The following is a 20,406-nucleotide window of genomic DNA, read 5'->3' on the forward strand; positions in this document are numbered from 1 at the left end:
ATGCCATCCTGCTTGCCTTATTGCACTGTAGTGGGCACAGCAGCCTGGTCCTGCTCTGCATGCTCCTCCCCTGTTCACGCAGGGGCCTCTCCTGAGCACTCTCCTGTCACTGCTCAGCTACCTTTGGAACCCCAACCTCGGGTTCCCAGGAGCCACTCAAAACACAGCGCTCCTTTTGAGGGAATTCTGCTGAGCTCAGCACTGTGGTCAAGGCCCAGGGAAGGGATGGGTCAGGATAATGAAGAACACCTTTAGGGACTGGAAGTCCCCACGCTGTAGGCCCAGACGTCAAAGTACCCAGCAGTCTAAATCACAGGCCATGAGACAGATCCTGTAGGACGTAGAATGGATGCAGACCCTCTGGGTGAGGTTCTTTCTGGCTGAGACACGTTCAAGCTCTGAGCTGTGCACACAGTGAGGACAGTGACCCTTGGAAGCCACAAGAGCCTCTGTCCTGTCCTGCTGTTCTGGAGATGGAGCTCCTTCCTTCTCCCACCCTCACTTCATTCCCCCCATGCTCAAGTTCAACTGCACGCTCCCCATGATCACCAACCCGACACCTCACCACCAGTTGGCAGAAAGATCTATATTGGACTGAAAGGATAAGAGAAATGTCTGAATTGGGGAAATTTAACTCTGTTTTTTGAGACGAAATTTCGTGCTTGCTGCTCAGGCTAGAGTACAATGGCACAATCTTGGCTCACCGCAACCTCCCCCTCCCGGGTTCCAGCAATTCTCCTGCCTCAGCCTCCCAAGTAGATGGGATTACAGGCATGCACCACCATGCCTGGCTAATTTTGTATTTTTGGTAGAGAGGGGATTTTTCCATGTTTGTCAGGCTGGTCTCGAACTCCTGACCTCAGGTGATCCATCTGCCTTGGCCTCCCAAAGTGCTGGGATTAAGGCGTGAGCCTTTGAGACATTTGATATATTGACAAATGACTGAGTTTTTTAGTCATAATATTATTTTGGCTATGCTTTTTTAAAAGATCCTTTAAAAAAAAGTAATAAAATATTTATAAATAAAATGTAGGGTATCTATTCGTTTTGAAATTACCTGGGTTGGGGAAGAGATGAAAAAACATTGGCTGTGAGTTGATAACCCCTAAAACTAGATAAGGATGCAACAAACTTAAGCAAAATCCTAGATTTTTACAATTATGGCACTCAACTGTGCACAGGTGTCTTCCCTACCCTAAATTTGACAGCAACTGAAAAAAATACTGTCTAATCTGCACGATAAACAAGGCTTTCCAATTTAAGTTTCCATAGAGACTATTCCTTTTTTAAAACAACATTCCATGGACTTATACAAAATTTAATTAAATTATAATAAATGATTAGAAGTATTATCGACATAAACAGGTTGGGAAGAGACTTCTGGTAGCATGCAAGTCAACTGCAAAAGGCAGGCAGGTAGGCCTGAGAGGTGACTGCAAACTTTTTGAAATGTGCACCACTTCTATAAAAAAGTTTTGCGTATGTGGTCCATATGTGTTTGTTGTTTAGCTGAGAATGTGTATGTGTGCACATATTTAGTATGTATATGTATTTATGATATAAATGTAAAATTTCCATTTTTTAATGTACCTGGCACATGACATATGCAAATATATGTCATGTGCCAGGTACATTAAAAATTAGAAATTTTAAAGCTTGAGATAAAAAAATATGCTTTTTTTCTTGTATCCTGGAGATTTTTCCTGAATACTCTTCACTTTGGCATGATCATAGCTCATTGCAGCCTCAAACTCCTGGGCTCAAGTGATCCTCCCACCTCAGCCTCCTTCAAAGCTAGGACTGTAGGCATATGCCACTATGCCTGGCTGATTTTTAAAATTTTTGTAGAGACATGGTGTCACCATGTTGCCCTGGCTGGTCTTGAACTCCTAGGTTCAAGCAATGCTCCCAAACTGGCCTCCCAAAGTGTTGGGATTATAGGTATGAGCCACTGTGCTTGGCTATTCTCCACTGTTGAGACTTTTGTACTACTGCATAACCTATTGGCTATGAATATTTAGTGTGACTGGCATTAATAAGTAGATTTTATAAAGGGAATGGAGAATGAATGCCTCTTTTTTTTATTTTTCTTTCTTTATTTATTTTTTTGAGACAGAGTTTCACTCTTGTTACCCAGGCTGGAGTGCAATGGCGCAATCTCGGCTCACCGCAACCTCCGCCTCCTAGGTTCAGGCAATTCTCCTGCCTCAGCCTCCTGAGTAGCTGGGATTACAGGCACGCGCCACCATGCCCAGCTAATTTTTTGTATTTTTAGTAGAGACGGGGTTTCACCATGTTGACCAGGATGGTCTCGATCTCTTGACCTCATGATCCACCCGCCTCGGCCTCCCAAAGTGCTAGGATTACAGGCTTCAGCCACCGCGCCCGGCCATGAATGCCTCTTAATATGGCAATTAGATTTAGAATTTACGGTACCTCTCTGGTTGTAGTGATTTTTTTCTCTTTTTTGAGGCAGGCTCGCTATTTTGCCCAGACTGGCATTGAACTCTTGTACTCTAGCAATCCTCCTGTCTCAGCCTCCCTAGTAACTAGGGCTACAGGTGTGCACCCATTTACCTGGCTAGAAATTTTAATAACATTGAGGTTGTTTTTTTTTTTTTTTTTTATTGCTTTTTTTTCTCTCTTATGCCCGTGTCTATCTTCTCCTTCATTCTCTCACTCATCCTCAAATCCCTCCTGTTTCTGGACAGTTTCATACGTAGCAGGTGATGAAGACACGACAATGAAGATGTGACAGAATTATCCAGTATTGACCACAAACTCTGTGTCCCTGGGAAGGCAGCTGTGAAGCAGTGGGTGTGGGCTCAGGGACCAGAGACACCAGGTAGGGACTGGGAAATTCAGCTTGTGTGACCTTGGACAACTTATTTCCATCTGCACTTCAGTTGCCAGCTATGAAAAATTTCCCAAACATGCCAAGAGATAAGAATCCCCACATGACCTTGTTAAAAAAAGCAGACTCCTAGATCACCCCAGACCTACTGAAATCAGAATAACTAGAGGACAGGCCTAAGAATCTGTATATCAACGAGCACACCAGCTAACTCTTAGACAAGTTTGGAGAACATATTGAGAGTCAGGTGTGAGAATCTAGAAACATCTTAAGCTCAAGCCTGTTAGAACATTAGCATTCCCAGAGAAAAGTAATCACCAATACTTTACTTATCTTTGTTACTTCTCTCCTGTTCCTTTCCTTCTCCATACCTCAGTTTCCCTTCTCATCTAAAACAGGGAGATCTTTTGCAGTTACTGTGAATAACAGATAACAAAGTGCTCTGAAAACTGCAAAGTACTTTTCCAAATTTAATCATTATGTTATTGTGCTAGGGGAAAAAAGAAACCAGGAAAAGCCCATTTCCTGGCACGTTTTAGCCAATATGGAAAGTCAGGAAAAACTGAGTTTTAATTTCAAAGGAATGTGTTCTCTTTTCTTACTCTCAAGAACTTCACAATCGTCCTTACTACTTCTGTTAATTGCAAGATTCATGGGAAGAAAAGTGTCCTTTTTGGCCAGTCTTCTCCCACCCCACCTGCTCCCTTCACGCACCTCCTGAAAAGAAATGCATGCTCTTCCAGCCTGTACATGCACTCAACCTCTTAACAGAGTCTAAGAAAGGTCTAGATCCACACTTCACACCCTTTTCATGGGATTTCAACTAAGGCACTCCTATAAGTGAAAATATACAAAACATGAAAGTGGCAGAGAAAAAAATGCTTTGAAACCAGAAGCATGTGGTGCAGTTGGTTAAAAGGAAGAAACACCCACAGAAAAACACTTGCCTCCCTGCCTCACACTCAGCACCATTTGAGAGACCTTAAAAAAAACCAGTGTGGAAAATCACCACCCAGAAACACTTGGATCAGCCCTATCAGGCAGCCTTCCCAAGGCCCCAAGGAGAAAGCTTTGCAACCTTGTTTCTAAGCAGCTCTTCAAGGACGGTGGAGGTCACTGTAAATCTGTGGACCCAGCTGCTGGATGCAAAGCTGGCTGCAGGCACCAGGGTTTTGCAAACCTCCACTGGGCTTGTCAATCTTCATTAAGACCACAGCCACCGGCCAGGTGGTCCCTATGACTCTCTCCTCACCCCTGGTCTGTGGCGTGTCTCCACTCTGCCAGGGGCTCATAAAAAGCACGATTGCAAAATATTAATATTTAGATGGGGCAGAACTGCACTTAGAGCCACAGGAGTGGGGAGGGCTGTAGGACAATTTCATTTTGCAAGAGATCTTGACAACATGCCAGAGAGAAATTTTACAAATCTGATTGGCTGCCTTTTGATTTTCGTTGGAAACAAGGTAACTTTTCCAAATGGAAACTAACTTTGCTGTCAGAAAGGTAAATGTATTTGGGGGAAGTGTATCTCTTTGTAAGGTGTAAAGCCCTTAACAGAACTCCACTGACCCTTTCAAAAACAAAACTTCCTTTTTCTTTTAAAATCACACTCATAAATAGATTACTTTCAGGAAGAAAAAAAATCACCAGTGGAAAACCCTCCAAATGAAAGATTAAGGTGAGATTACACATGGAATGCAAGATGGACATTCACCCTGACCTCAACTTACTGCTCAGCATATGTGAACTCCAAATCACCGTGCTCACAGAAGTGTTTCTGTACCAAGACAGTGCACAAGAGCCTGCTTCACCCAGAAAACACCTGCATTCTAGCACATGTTAGCCAATGTTTCTGTAAGAGGATAAGAAATTTTAATTTAGAATGCTGGAGTGGACTGGACCATTCCCCAACCCATGTATGACATTCCAGTACCTGAACTTCGGGTCCTGCCTCCTGTGGGGCTGCTCCACTGTGGAGGTTCCTATTACGGGGTGGAGGGGCTCCAGCAGTTTTTAGGGTAGATGATAGGAGTGGGCTGTGGTGTTGGGGTAGGTGGAGTTAGGGCTCCCTGAAACAGCAGAGGTGAAGCAGCTGCCTGCACTTCTCCTCTATCCCTTCCTCCCTCCCTTAGTAGCAACTGTAACGTCCCTGGTGGCACTGGGTAAGGTGAAGCAGAGAGGAGGACCTGGGGGTCCCAGGGGAAGGAAATGCCTCCCAGCTCACAAGGTGAGCAGTTTCTACATGGCCACTGGTATGTAACAGCACAGATGGTAGAAAGGGGGCTGCCAACACTAGGGGCCAGGAACCACGATCACAGAGTCTTTGATACGTGCTTAGAGAAGTGCCTGTGGTTGTCAGTGGCTAGACAGGCACTATCACAGCCCTTCCTGTCCCTTCTCCAAAAATCAGACAAGCAAAATCCCAGAGCACACTGGCTCAGACCCTTGTCAGGCTGGAAAGGATACAGTGCTAACATGGTCAGAGAAGTCTGACTCCCACAAGAGCCAGCGAACTCCATGCTGTCCTAAAGTCACAGAGACCCAACCCGCCAGCCACGACCCGACCACGTGCCTGAGTCACCAAAGGCAGGAGGTACATAGGGCAAGGGTTGGGACGAACCAGCGCCAACAGGTCAAGAAAATACACTAGTTGCTAGCTGGGGTTTTGTCCCTGCAATCCTCAAGGGACTTTAATGCAACAAATAATGTTCTTATTCATACTCAGATTCACTAAGTCTTAAGATAAAATTAAGTTAAAATTTTATTTACTTAATTTATTTTTGAGACAGCGTCTCTCTTGGTCACTCAGGCTGGAGTATGGTGGCACAATCTCAGCTCACTGCAACCTCTACCTCCCGGATTCAAGCGATTCTCATGCCTCTGTATTTGGTAGAGATGAGGTTTCGCCATGTTGGCCAGACTCATCTCCAAATCCTGGCCTCAAGCAATCCACTTGCCTCAGCCTCCCAGAGTACTGGGATTATAGGCATGAGCCACCGTGAGGCTCTAAAATTTTAGAAAGTCATCAAATTGACTGCCGACTGTGCTACAGATCCTGCCAACTTAGGCAGGGCACAGATATCTGTTCTTCTGACAGCAAATGTCCTTGGAAGAAGACAGGACATCGTTTATTTTATTTTACTTTAAGAAAGTTGCACAATTCTGAGCTGGGGTGGAAATGCGGTGTGATAAATATGTTGTTATGGTATGGACATTCTCTAGAGGGAGTAATGGTAAAGAGTCAGTCCAAAATAGATCCAGCAGTTTTGATTGCTCACAGTAGAGTTAAGGTACTTATCAGAAATAACTATCATCATTAAAATCATCAGCCCTGAAAAGGGAATCCGGAATCTGTAGCCACTAACTGAGCATAGTACCTAAAATGGGCAGGGAGCATGCCCAAAGGAAATTTATCAGCAATGGAAAACAAGGACACCAAAAGTCTTTTTTTTTTTTCTTTCTTTTTAACTTCTTAACCTTGTGGGTAAACAGTTTTGGGATTAGCTCCCTCAGGGCTCACTAACAGTGATTGATATTTTATTCATCTGGTGACCTTAACTCTCCAGAACAAGATGAAAATCCTGAAGTCAACAAACAAGCTTAACAGAGAAGCCCAGAGACGAAACACCATTCAGGTGCTTCCTTGGGCTCTCTTCTTCTGTGTCACATAAGTCCATCAGCTCTACCATTGTGATAGGTGAGGGACAGATGACCTCCCCACAATCAGCAAAAAGGGTGAATTAAAAAACAAAACAAACAACAACAACAAAAAAACTATGCTAAGCATATATTTGAAAGACTGCATTGGCAAATTTCAAGCATCAGGAAACTCACTTCTTTAGAATCCCAGGGTTCCTCAACAATATAAGGAAAGTGATGTGTGGTTCTGTTACATAAAGGTGTCGAATCCCTTCACGTTTCTAAATGTCTGCTTTTCACAAAGTTGGATTAAGAAACATGGGAAGCAGGACTCAAACCAAATTTAAAGTCACTCTGTTTCCTAATCTTTACAAAAGGAAAACTAGATAAAAACAGCTCTTTGTAAGAGTAAAGAACAAATTGCTTTTATGTTCTCTGCCAAGTAAATTGTACCTAGAATTTGATTCCTTTTCAATTTCATTGGAATGGGATTGCCATAGAGTAACACAACATCTCTAACTATAAATGTTGGAAGGTTTAAAATATTTAAAAAGACACGCATTCTAAATAATAGTATCAGAAGAAAAAGTTCATTAAGTATTTGTTACACACTGAGGATTATGGATTATCTCCCTTCATCCTCAGGACAGTCTTCAAATCTGTTTTCTAGATAGGGAAACTGAGTCACCATTTGCATGAAGTCACAGAGCTGCCAGGTGGCAGGCTGGGATGGAGCCGGCTGGCTTCATTCCACTCTGCCGAGCTGTGTGTTCAGAGGACAGCTATTTGCAGATGCCCTGGCTCCTTATGTGACCCACACATCCTTAATGCCCCGATGCTGGCTCAGCTGGGAGCATTTCCTAATGCTGACACTCCCTGCTCCCTGCAACCCTGATCAGCAGAACCTATGAAATACCTGCCGAGAAGCTGCCACTCAGCTTGGCCGTTTCCTTCAGATACTGAATTCCTTCCTCATTATCGTGTTTTAATGGAGACACTGGCATTCCTTCTCAACAGGGATTTCATGCTTCGTTTTTCCTGTTCTGTCTCCAGAGGCCAGAAGGAGTAAGTGCAAACAATCTCCCCTCTGGAGTCCCACCCAACTCACACATTCCTCTCCCCTCAGCCCACCCTCCCCTGCCCATCTCGGGGCAGAGAACTGACATCCAACAGCTGCACTAATCTCTCCCAGTTGCTGCAAGCAACAGTGACGACTCTGTGACAGGGCTTTGGCCAGGCAACCGCCCCTTGCCATGTCCCAGGAACCCGTCCTGGCTGCACACGGCAACCCAATGCCCTGCTCCAACTGTTCAAACCACCGTAGCGTGAAGCACTGGGCAGAGTCTGAGGGACTTCAGGAAGGGTGTATGGTGGGCACTGAAGCAGGATGGGCCACTCCTTGCTCTGGCCCTTGGGTAGGGGGCGGGGTAGTCCTGACCAAGGCTCCTGTACCTATCAGGTGGAGGGCGGGGGCAGTCCTCCCCTCCTGGTGGGACCTCTGTTCACAGCCCCCAGAAGCGTTTAAAATCTGTTTCTGCCTGCCCAAGCCTCAGACTCATAGACTCCTGAATACAAGATGCTGACAAATATTTTATCTTTTCCCTGTTTTTAGGATGACATTTGACAAGGGTGGGATCAATGCCGGGTAGGTGAGGAGTCTTGGGGTCTCTGCAGGTGATGGGCGTGCAGTGAAGGGAGGTGAACATTCCTTGAAACAGTCAAGAATGCAGAAAAAAGAAGGCATTTCCCTCTGGTGGCCCCACTACTAAGATGCAGACAGGGAGTATTCTCAGCTGTCCTCCCTACTCATGGAGCCGAGGGGCCTGCCAGAGCCCCCTTGGGCTCCCTATGTACTAATTCCCAACATAGATTTCAGGGCATCACCTTGAACTCAGAGATGACCAGGATCAATGAAGTACCAGACGCAGGAGGGCCCTGACCCAGAGGAAATTAAGTGAAGCACCTCAGCCTCTGATGTAAAATCCCAAGGAGAAGCTTTGCATCCACCAGATCCCTCTGCCTGGAATTTGAGGGAAACGTGCCCTCCTGGGCCCTGAAGTTTGTTTTATAACCAACCACCCATTTGCTTGTTTTGTGCCTAGCCCGTACCCTGTCTCAAACGTCATTGTTTCCTTCAAGCCTGGTCAAGTGCCTGGCACACAGTACGAACTCAATCATTTGCTGGATACATTTTAACTGAAATGATGTTAACATTACTTATTACTGGATCTCCTTTCATCAGGGGGCCATCTAAGATTACACAATAACTTCGGCGAAGTTTCACCCTCAGCAGTGCTGTGCCAACAGGGTGACCATCCAGCCACTGCCCTCGGGCCTTCACACAGAAGACACGACTCCGCATCAAAGCTGCCGCCCTCCCTGCCATAGGTGGCTCATCTGAAACCTCTCCGTGGGCTGTTAAGCACCTGAAATGTGGCTGGCACAGCCAAGATGGGCCGGGGTCGTGCCACACACACCAGATTTCAGAGTCAGTACATGAAAGCAAGAATGTGAACCACATCACTCACAATTTTTCTATTAATGATGTGTTGACATTATATTTTGATAACACTGGTATACTCAATAAAGCATTATAATTCATTTTGTCTCTGTTTTTACTTTTTAAAAACATGGCTACTAAGGCCAGACAGGGTGGCTCACGTCTGTAATCCCAGCACTTTGGGAGGCTAAGGTGGATGGATAGCTTGAGCCCAGAGTTTAATACCAGCTTGGGAAACACAGGGAGACCCTGTCTCTACAAAAAAACAGAAAAAAAATTAGCTGCACATGGTGGCACACGCCTGTGGTCCCCGCTACTTAGGAGGCTAAGGTAGGAGGATTGCTTAAGCATGGGAAGTCAAGGTGCAGTGAGTCATGATCATGCCAGTGGACTACAGCCTGAGTGACAGAGCAAGATCCTGTCCCAAAATAAAATGAAATGAAATGAAATAAAATAAAATAAAATGTGGCTACTAGAAAATTTCAAGGACACGCATGGCTCGGATTCTCCTGCTGGCCAGGGCTGACCTGGATGTTCCTCCCAGCTGACTTCATTCACAGCAGGGTATGGCCAGTTGCTCTGTTCTATTCTGATGGACATTCAATGCCCAGCAACATCCTCACACAAAGGATGTCCTCTGTGTAGCCACCTGCTCTCTGAACACTCCGTCCCTCACACTCTGTCCCTCACCTCCGATTCCAAATGCCAGCTCTCCACAGCCTGACGCCACTCCCTCCTCTGCCTTCTCTCCCTCATTGGGGAGCTGTGGGGGAAGGGGGGGGTGACTGACCATTGATCATGTCAGGGTGAAGCTAACACCCAACCATAAGAGCTGGCATCTCTACAGGCAGCTTTGTGTCTTCCTTTCATTCTACGACAACACTTTATTCATTTGAAACACAGTGGAATGGAGGGAAATGGAGTCGAGATTTACATGAGTTTGGATTTCCAACACTTTTTATTAAGGAACAATGGCAACTTGCCAACATTGGTGGGAGGGGAAGGGGGACAAGTGCAGGAGAGAGAGAAGACAACAGCTGTTTTTAGTTACGAACCTTCAGTCTAAGTGGGCAGCAGCCCACTGTGGTTCTTTCTGCTGCCTCTGGGGTTTGAAATGGAGCTGGTGTCTATTTTAGTTCTGGGTTAACAAGCTGTCTCTCCCACCAGCTACTGTCCCAGTTCACTGCCAGGCTAGGCCCTGCTGGCGTAGGCTGCCCCAGGCCTCCTCTGATAGCAGGCTATTACAGGGATCGGCAGAGCAGAGAGAAGCAAAGGGACATTAACCATGTTCCGTAATCAACTCTTTTTGGTTTCCAGATGCCAGCCCCACCCCACCTAGCAACAGTTATAGATAGAGCCACAGAGTAGGGGCGGCCTGTGTGCCCCCACAAAGGATGCCTGGCAACCTCTTCTTACAGGCCACCCTTCAGCTGCAGCTGTGGGGCCAGTAAAATGATAGGCCGTTCAGAGAGGCCAAGTCCCTGCCAGGCTATAAAACTGCCTCAGCCAACCCCTCACCAAACACAGGGCATTACTAATCAACAGGTGAGGAAAATCCTCTAGGTGTGCTAGCTGGAAAAGCAGGACTGAAGGTTCAACTTCACAGCCTGTCTATACCACCAGCCCTACCATCACCGTGGATTAATCACTCACCAAATCCTGCCCATCCAAACCATGAAAAAAATGACGAGCATCTGATGCAATGCCCATCTCCAACCTCTCTGCAGAGGAAGCCTGGTCTCTCCCTGGAGCTGGTCCTTTTCAGAGGGCTACTCCAAGAGAACCCCGTCCCTCACCCAGGTCAGCGTTTCAGAAGGGGACACCTGATCTGCCTCTATCACTGACACACACCATGCTTATGCAGGCTTGGACTGCTCAGAAATCTCTTGTGGGAGTCACGTTATTTTTCCTATAGAATAAAATTATCTAGAAGGGGGTAAATGATCGTTCCTAAAGTGATATCTGATAACAGAATAAAATATGAAGTGAGATAAAGTATACAGAGGGGATCAGAGACAGCTTGTATTCACCGTAGCACTGGCTCTGAAGGCTGCTGGGCAGGAACATGAGGAGGAGCTGGGGTCCACTGTGCTGTTTCTGCCTCTGCTCATGATTCTCTTTGGGAGGCTCAGTTGGTAATGTCATCTCTGCTCACTCAGGTCATTGATCTAGAGAACTATTTCAGTATTCACCACCCACCGCAAGCCCACATCCTGGGGATGTGTGGACATTCCTGAACCTGTGAAGTTTCCCAAATCTCTCAGAACTAGAGGGCCTGCACAGGGAGGAACCAGATACCTTTTCCTGGTAGACAGAAAAAACAACTGTTAAGAGACAGGCTTTGGGCCTGGGCATAGTGGCTCATGCCTATAATCTTAGCACTTTAGGAGGCCAAGGTGGGGCAGATCGCCAGAGGTCAGGAGTTCAAGACAAGCCTGGCCAACATGGTGAAACCCCATCTCCACTAAAAATTCAAAAAAAATTAGCCAGGCATAGTGGCACAAGCCTGTAATCCCAGCTATGCAGGAGGCTGAGGCAAGAGAGCTGCTTGAACCCAGGAGGCAAAGGTTGCAGTGAGCCGAGATTGCGCCAGTGCACTCCAGCCTGAGCGACAGAGCAAAACTTTTCTTAATTAAAAAAAAAAAAAAAGGGAGAGAAGGCTTTAGGAACATAAGGATTATCTGGCCCTACTGTCCTTCAATTTGAAGGATGAGAAAACAGGTTCAGATGTAGCTGGCTGAGGTCCCATATGAGCAGAGAAGGAGTAGGGTCTAGGCCTGACAACCAGTCTGGGCCCATCTGAATGATCAGGCAATTTCTTGAGACTGGGGAGTTCCGTAAAGACATTTTATAGCATTTCAATTGTTCAGCAGTTTAAATTCTTCGTGAGTTCCCTATTCCCTCCCCAACAGAAAAATGTCAGGATAATGTGATTAAGGATAATCATAATTGACCTGGCCATTATGATTACCATACAATTTGGCTTTTCTCTATAACATAAGTCTTTAGCTTGCTCAGACCTTCCTATTCTAAGTCACAACTAAACACATGTCCTCAAGAAGGAAATCTGGTCAATATATCAGGGATTCAGGCAAACAGATGCCCAAATTCTTGCATTCCCAAGCTGTCTTCTAAAACCCAAAGCTGCACGCGTGTATGGCCCCTTCTGCGCTTGTGACCCTGCAGCTGTGTATGACTTCCAGGATGGGCTACTTTCAAATCTCTCAACAACAGCAGAGGTTCCTAAGTGGTTCTTTGTTCTTTTCAATGCGTAAAATCTCTGGCAGTAACATTTTTAAAAGGGCAATTCTCTAGGAAAAACTTCCAAATCTATTAGTTCATTAAGAACAAAGGACTAGTTGCCTGATGAGTTATCAGAGAAGGTAGAGAAAGAAAAATGAGTCCTCTGAATTCTTCTGGGAAGTCCTGTCACTACCCATGTTTTCTACCTGGCAAGGCTGAGGATCAGAAACACTGGACCTGGGAAGTCCCTACAATTGAAGCTGGATGGCAGAGCAAATCACCTATTACTTTTTTATTGAAACGTATCAGGCTCCATTTTTGGCCAAGTGTCCGGAACTAAGTAGAAATTTCTCTTAACCCAAAATGGCTTCTCAGGTTTCTGTGCTATCAGGTCCAGCTCAGTTCAAACACTTCTGAGTGCCTCTGATGCACCAGTGCTGAGCCGGGGGCATCCAACACGTGCGCTGTCCCTGTTTAGGCCATATATCCACCCATCGCTAAGAGTCATTTGAGTTGCAATATCTTTTGTAAAGAAAATCTATCTGTTGTCCAAGAGCACCTGTGATAGCAGACTCCCCAGTGCTCAGGGGCTCACTGGTGACTATTCAAGGGGTTTAGCTGACAGAAGGAAAGCACAGTGAACCATATGTACATCCTGTGGCTACAGAGACCCTCTGACAACTCTCAGCCAACTTCTCCCCACACCAATACTTCCTTAACTGCCTCTCTAGTGTTATTGTGCACAAGTTCAATCACTGGAGCTCACGGTGAAGTAACGGAAGTTCAGAACATGTCACATGCCAGGAGAAACAAGAATAAACAAGGTCTAGATCACTCTTTCTTCTACCTTAGTGGGTTATCTGAATGGGTCTCCATGTGGGTCTCCAGTCCATACTTGCAAACGAACTCCTTGAAACACACTGGGCAGTGAAAGACTTCATCAGCCTTCTTCTCCAAGTCACCTGACTGCCCATCTTCTACCATCTGATGGAAAAGGAAAAAAAGTGAAGTCACAAGGGAGGTCTCCCACATGGGATGGCTTCGGAAGAGAGACCAACACTAAATCCACAGATTTACAATAATAACAGGCAAGGGTTTCATTATCCAATCCTGGTTATTAAGGACCTGACCATTCATTCATTCACTCATTCACAAAACAAATACCCCAAGAATACCACCTACCATCTATCCAACCATCCATCCATCTATCCATCCATCCACCCACCCACCCACCCACTCATCTACCGACTTGAGAAGTACTTATGCAGCACCTCTTATCTGCCAGGCACTGGTAATAAAAAAAATAAAGACAAAAGAGTCCTGAATGCTTATGAAGCTTCCATTTTAGCTAGAAAACCATGTAGAAAGCATGGAAACAATCGTAAAAGCTCTTCATTTCATCTCTGGGCTCAGCAGAGGGGCTCCAAAGAGGAAGTGCACACTGGTAGTCTTTTCTTAGACACTTTACAGAAACAGTATGGGAAAACACAGGTTAAGAGCTTAGGATGGATGTCTGCCAAGTCTCCACACTGCGAAAATAAAGATTAGAGGTATTTCTGACAAAAGTCCCATGAGCAGGCATATCTGTGCTGGGAGCCAAGAGGACCTTTTTAGCTGGTGCTGGGTCTTCTCTCTCTGACTCGGCATCATGACTCAGTTTCCTCTTGGAAGAAAGTCGCCTACGCTTCAGAGGGGATGGAGGGGCTGTGGCTGTGGCACTGTTAGGGTCCTTCTCATGGATCTTCATATGTCTGAAAAGAACACACACACACAATGTGATCTAACAAAAAAGTTCATTTATGTTTTTAATATTTTATATTTAGGCATTGGTACTTAAATTTTCTTTGGTTAAGGTATATAAAGTATAATTCATATACTGACTTCTATCATTTTTAAAACTCTATCATGACCGCGTGTGGTGGCTCATGCCTGTAATCCCAGCACTTTGGGAGGCCGAGGCAGGTGGATCACAAGGTCAAGAGATCGAGACCATCCTGGTCAACATGGTGAAACCCCGTCTCTACTAAAAATATAAAAAATCAGCTGGGCATGGTGGCGCGCACCTGTAATCCCAGCGACTCAGGAGGCTGAGGCAGGAGAATTGCCTGAACCCAGGAGGCGGAGGTTGCGGTGAGCCGAGATCGCGCTATTGCACTCCAGCTTGGGTAACAAGAGCGAAACTCTGTCTCAAAAAAAAAAAAAAAAAAACCTCTATCATCTCCTTGAACCTCTATCTTAAAGTTCTTGCAAGTGCTATCCCAAAGTGTTGCTCAATGCCTTGCTGTTCACTGGAAGACATTCATGAACTTAACTCGCATTAACAAGATGAAAACACACTATCTGGGGACCTGTTCCAGTCATGCAGATAAAAAGCACTATTTTAGGACATGCAATTCTATAGAATAAAAAATTCCCAGATACCTAAACTGTTCCACTAGTTCATAAACTAAGTGATAATGTTGCCCTTGTCCCTAGAACCCACCTCCCCTCTACCTGTTGTACACGTCTCTCTCGTCTGCCTTTGAAAGCATTTCGGTGGTCAAATTTGAGACATGCTAACAGAGCAGATGTCCAGAGTGTTTAAGACCTGAAAGCAGTTCCATGTTGTTCATAGTATTATGTGGATTTATAGATCACAAGTGTAACTTGGACAATGGAATGAAAAAGTTACATGCAGTAACTCTAATATCTATAGGACTAGGCTACCCATATAATAAGAAAGTATTACATAAAATATGTTTATGTCTATTCCAGAAAGAGTCTTATGGGTTATCTCATGCAACTGTGGTTGAACTGTGCCATATTTAAGACTGTAGCTGGCCGGGCGCGGTGGCTCAAGCCTGTAATCCCAGCACTTTGGGAGGCTGAGGCGGGTGGATCACGAGGTCAAGAGATCGAGACCATCCTGGTCAACATGGTGAAACCCCGTCTCTACTAAAAATACAAAAAATTAGCTGGGCATGGTGGTGTGTGCCTGTAATCCCAGCTACTCAGGAGGCTGAGGCAGGAGAATTGCCTGAACCTAGGAGGCGGAGGTTGCGGTGAGCCGAGATCGCGCCATTGCACTCCAGCCTGGGTAACAAGAGCGAAACTCCGTCTCAAAAATAAAAAATAAAAAAAAAAAAGACTGCAGCCACAGCTTTTTATGAATAACTATTTTATAGGATTATCTTGCTTGAGAAATTCTCTGGAGTAGGGAAAGACAGCAAAATTTTCATGAGCTATCCCGTTACCCTTCTGAAAAGAAGTTCCGCTCTCTTTTTAGCTGTACCTTCTTTTTTGTTGTTGTTGAGACGGAGTCTCGCTCTGTGGCCCACGCTGGAGTGCAGTGGCACAATCTCGGCTCTCAGGAGGTCATGGCTGCCGTGAGCTATGATCATGCTACTACATACATTCCAGCCCGGGAGACAGACTGAGAACTGGTTTAAAAAAAAAAAAAAAAAAAAAAAAAAAAGGCCAGCCAGGGTGGCTCACGCCTGTAATTCCCGCACTTTGGGAGGCTGCGGCGGGCGAATTACAAGGTCAGGAGATTGAGACCATCCTGGCCAACATGATGAAATCTTGTCTCTACTAAAAATACAAAAATTAGCTAAGCGTAGTGGCGCATGCCTTTAATCCCAGGTACTCAGGAGGCTGAGGCAGGAGTATCACTTGAACCTCGGAGTTGGAGGTTGCAGTGAGCTGAGATTGTACCACTGCACTCTAGCCTGGCCACGGAGCAAGACTGTCTCAAAAAAAAAAAAAAAAAAGTAAATAAATAAATAGAATGATAAAGAATCACAGACAACCATTATTTAGTTCTTAGCCTCCTAAAGCCTTGAGAAAGTTAATGGAAACAAATAGCTTTGTTCTAAGCACCACCTGTATTCCAAAGTGATTATGATTTGAGGGGCCCATCCCTCAGTATCAAGCATTAGAAGCAAAAAAGAAAGGCTGGCACGTTTTTGACACTCCAATTTTTGAAGTGCTCATTTTAAAGAAAGCATCTAAGAGTTGACAAAGTATTATAAGAGATGTAAATTATCATCAAATGTGCCCTTTCCATAAATTACTGAAAATTAATTTTAATTGAATTAACAACATCCACACGCTTTTCTACAATTGATAACGAGAATATTAGAAATTAGAGGTTGACCACTGTAAACAGTTCACAAGCCCATTTCAAGCTATATCTTTTGAATCATATGACACAATATTTACAGAAACACAAAATGATGCTTTATTATTTTTTTCTTGGGATTTATGAGAGAAGCTGTTTTCATAAAGGAGAGACTGGGGCTAACACTTAGTGAGGGCCTAGCAGGAATCTTAGTTCATTATTTCCATTGTGCAGATGTGGCACCTGAGGTCTAGGGAGGCCAATCTGCCCATAGCCTCAGAGCTTGAGCCGACCTGTGTGCGCCGACTCTGAGCTCATGCTCTTCCCCCAACCCCAACCTATCTCCCGAGACCACGCCAGTCAGTTAACTCCATTCTGGATGACCAGCTGGAATCTTAGGGCTATAACCTGAATCCAGACACTTCCTCTTTGGTGGGCTGTGGCCACGGGTGGCACAGTTACTACCAAACTCTAATCAAACTTCAACAGGAGAAAGAAGGGGGTGAGCCCCTCTGTGCAAAAAGCATAAGCACTGCTCCATTCCAGGGTGAAATCCCCAGCTCCTGGCCACAACATGGCCAAGTTCCCACTTTGTCCTTCCAGCCCCATGATGAGCAACAGCCACAGGTGCACTGATGACCTCAATTCAGCCCACAGGTGAACTGCAGGGTTGGAGAGGTCTGGCCAGGTCTGACAATGGATGTCATTTAGTGAGAGATTCTCCCCACCCTGACTCCTGCTCTGCTTCCCTGGCCTCCAACAACAGGAGGGGCAACTTGAGCTCTTCATTTCTTCCCACAAGCTCACAGGAAGTAGAGCCAGAATCATCATGACGAGACACCAATGGCCCCTTCCCCTCAAGGTGTGGCCAAAACAAAGCAGGGATGGTGGGGAAGAGACTATTCTAATCCTTAGAGGGCTTAGGTCTGTCTTTCTCTCAGGGTTGATTTCAAGGGCTAATCTGTGTATTTCCATGCATCCTAAGAGTCAATAAAAGACAAGGAGCCCATGAACTGGATGGGAGCTGGGATGGGATTCAACCCCCTACTCTGCACAGAAAGTCCCTCTCCACAGCAGACTGGAGGGATCGCCATTTAGTTCTGCTTGAACACTTTCAGCAACAAGGACTTCTCCATTTTCACTGGCTGTTCGAATTGCTAAAACCGTCTCCGTCACATTGAGTCAGAGAAATTCTGTCCTTGCTTTAAATGTCTACCTGTCCTCAGGGGAGATGCTGTGTTATAGCATCAGTCCATGTTCTTACCGGCATGGCAGCTCTTCAAATAGTGCAAGAGGACTACTACATTTCTGTAATGTGTTCTCTTTTCAAAAGAGAACAACCCCCTCAAGCTCTGTTTGCAAGTCTGTGGAATCATGCTGGTCCTAAGTAACCGTGGAATGCTCTCCAGTGTACAGGTATCCTTCATGAAATGCTGGATCCAGATGTAAATTCTAGTCTGGATGTAATCTGAAAGCTCAGGGAACATGGCTGGCACTATGACCTCCAGAAGCTACATAAAGGGAGCCTGGGTGGGTTCCATTGGGTGTGTTTATACCCTCAGTTCCTACCAAGTTTGCTGTCCATCACAATCCCCACAATTCCTTCATTTACTGCTATCAAACCACGTCTCCTCCATTTTGCACCTGAGTAGTGCGCATCTTTTCACATTCCAGACTGGCAAGGGTGAGAAAGTTTTACAGTAACAGTATTCGGTGTTGGTGTGATTCAGACAATTGATATTCTTCCATCGTTGGTGGGAGTAGAAATGAATGATCGCCATTCTGCAAAGCGGCTGAGCAACAGGGATCTGAATTTTAAATATGTATGCTCTTTACTCCAGTAATTCCACTCCTAGAAATTTGTCTTAAGGTCTAATAACTGGACAAGTGTGCAAATATCCATATATAAGGATTCACGCTTCATTATTATTCACCAATGGATACAATGCACAAACACTAGCAATGGCAGGAATTCCCACCAGCTGGTCTTAGTATCTTAAACTGACCACTCTGCTTTTCCTCCTGCTCTCTTATTGTCCATTTTCTATCCAGCAGCCAGACTGAACGTCTAAAACACAGGACCAATCATACCACTTCCCTGCTTAAATTCCTCTGACAGTCCCATTCTTAGAATTAAATCTGGCCTCCACCTATCTCCTATACTTCAATAGTAGAGGAGGACTCTGCCCTCTTCCATCCCAAGGCCCTTTCAGACAGACTAGTCCCTGTGGGTCCCTTGAATACATCCAACTAGTTCCCGCCTCTGGCATTCAGGTACTTGCTGCTTCTGCCTGGAAAACTGCACCCCAGACTTTCCCAAGCCTGGCTCCTACGGTCCAGGTTTCGTGCCATGCACCTCTCCTGCAAAGCCTTCCCTGAGGCCCCACACCCCACCTGTGTAGATGCTCTCAAGCCCACTTCCTCCACAGCACACAGCAGTGCTGAAGATACCATGTATTTTACTCATCTCACCGTCCCCACACCCTCAATTACATCAAGAACCAGGTCTCTGCTGTTCTCTGCATGAGCCCTGGTAGCACATAGGTGTTGGTATCTGCTAAATTGCTGGATAGAACAAACAAATAAATAAATATTTGTTGAATTCCTAAATGGACAAAAGGGAAGGAATGAAGTGTATGTAGAAAATGTTTGCTTCACTCAGGGTATTACCACAACATACGTTCTCAGGTTCCAGGACACCTTGTAAGTTGTCTAGCTAGGATTTGGTGTGACCAAACGTAACACGAGATTGTGAACACTGTCACACTGAAGGGACTTCAATCAAAAACACCCCAACAATGAACACTGAGGACATGTGTTAATATTTTCTTATTGGAATTCATAACAACACCTATACTCATTGCAGAGAAAGGCTAATATAAAATCAAAGTATGCTTCTGATTTTCCATAAAATTCTGTAATTTTTTTTTGGAAGTATGACACTTTAAACAGTAGAAATCCTGCCACACTATGGTCTAAGGAAGGAATTTTATCAGAACTTTTGGAGTCAAGAGAAGTTTTAGCCTACTCATAACACCCAAAGAGGCTTTTACAGTGATGAATGAACACAAATATTACAGATGTTTTTTAAATTTGGAAAAAAAAACAACAAACAAATCTGAGTACTTTTTAGCATGGATCAGAACCTACTTTAAATCTGCGAGTAGATGCTGATTTTCAACTTAAATGGTTTTTCTCCCACCAGTGTAATCATTTGCTTTCTAAAGTTTGAGATGGTCCATTTTAGTAGGGTGGGCTGTCTGTGCGAATACTGAAGACATCAGAGTTAAACCAAAGAGTACAACCTGTGCTAGGGCTGAAGACAGGTCAATAACTCTAAGGAGACAGACCAGTCCCTAAAACCTGACCCTCTCTACCTCCCTGAATGTTCTCCTTACCAGTTCCAAATATAGGAACTTTCTGCTGACCTTTCTTAGTTATGTAAGTCATGAAATTTGGGAATGGGGTAAAGCTCTTAGCTATTCAAGCATTGGTTTGCTCTGAGTAGCAATCGGGAATCTGGGTGGAAAGATGGTATAGACAGAGACCATGTGACGCAATGAAGATTCTGGGTGGTCTCTTGAGAAGTGACATATTTGAGATGTGAGATCTTTGTTCTGCCACCTAGTAATCATGGAGACTCCAGAGAATCTTGGGCTACCTCAGCTTCAGTTTCCACACTGGTAAAATGAGACAGTCCTGCCAGTTTGTAGAACACCAGCGTTCACACTGTAGGGGTCTGACCAGCAGCATGGGCACCAGCTGGGAGCTTTATGCAAATAAAAATCCCTGAGCCCCACCCCAGGCCTGCAGACTGGTAGGCGCTGGGTCAGGGCCCAGCAATCTGGCTTGCACAAGCCCTGTAGGTGATACTGAAGCCTGCTGAAGTGTGAGAACCATGGGATCATAGTGAATTTCTCCAGCTCTCTACACCGTTTGCAGGTTCGGTTAATCATCTGACCAGGACACTGACATTTTTTGAATACCAGCATTAAATATCTCCCAGACTCATCTTCCAATATACCAGCAGTCTCTGCATCAGTTTACCAGGCATAAATGCTTAACCAAAAA

The 20,406-nt window shown here is 45.1% G+C and overlaps 1 protein-coding gene across 9 annotated transcripts in view; it reads right to left on the reverse strand.

Moving 5' to 3' along the window:
- The window catches only part of RREB1 (ras responsive element binding protein 1), a 151,010-nt gene that overhangs the window by 27,517 nt on the left and 103,087 nt on the right, over nt 1-20,406 (reverse strand). For all 9 annotated transcript variants that reach the window (XM_032250033.1, XM_032250035.1, XM_032250034.1 and 6 more), the window contains 2 exons: nt 13,843-13,987; nt 13,084-13,220 (listed from right to left, as the gene is read on the reverse strand). In XM_032250033.1, coding sequence (XP_032105924.1) covers nt 13,084-13,220; nt 13,843-13,987 — 282 coding nt within the window. The remainder of the gene's footprint in view (nt 1-13,083; nt 13,221-13,842; nt 13,988-20,406) is intronic.

This window comes from Sapajus apella, unplaced genomic scaffold (genome assembly GCF_009761245.1).
Source record: "Sapajus apella isolate SASKATOON/1434 unplaced genomic scaffold, GSC_monkey_1.0 scaffold70, whole genome shotgun sequence".
Classification (NCBI taxonomy): domain Eukaryota; kingdom Metazoa; phylum Chordata; class Mammalia; order Primates; family Cebidae; genus Sapajus; species Sapajus apella.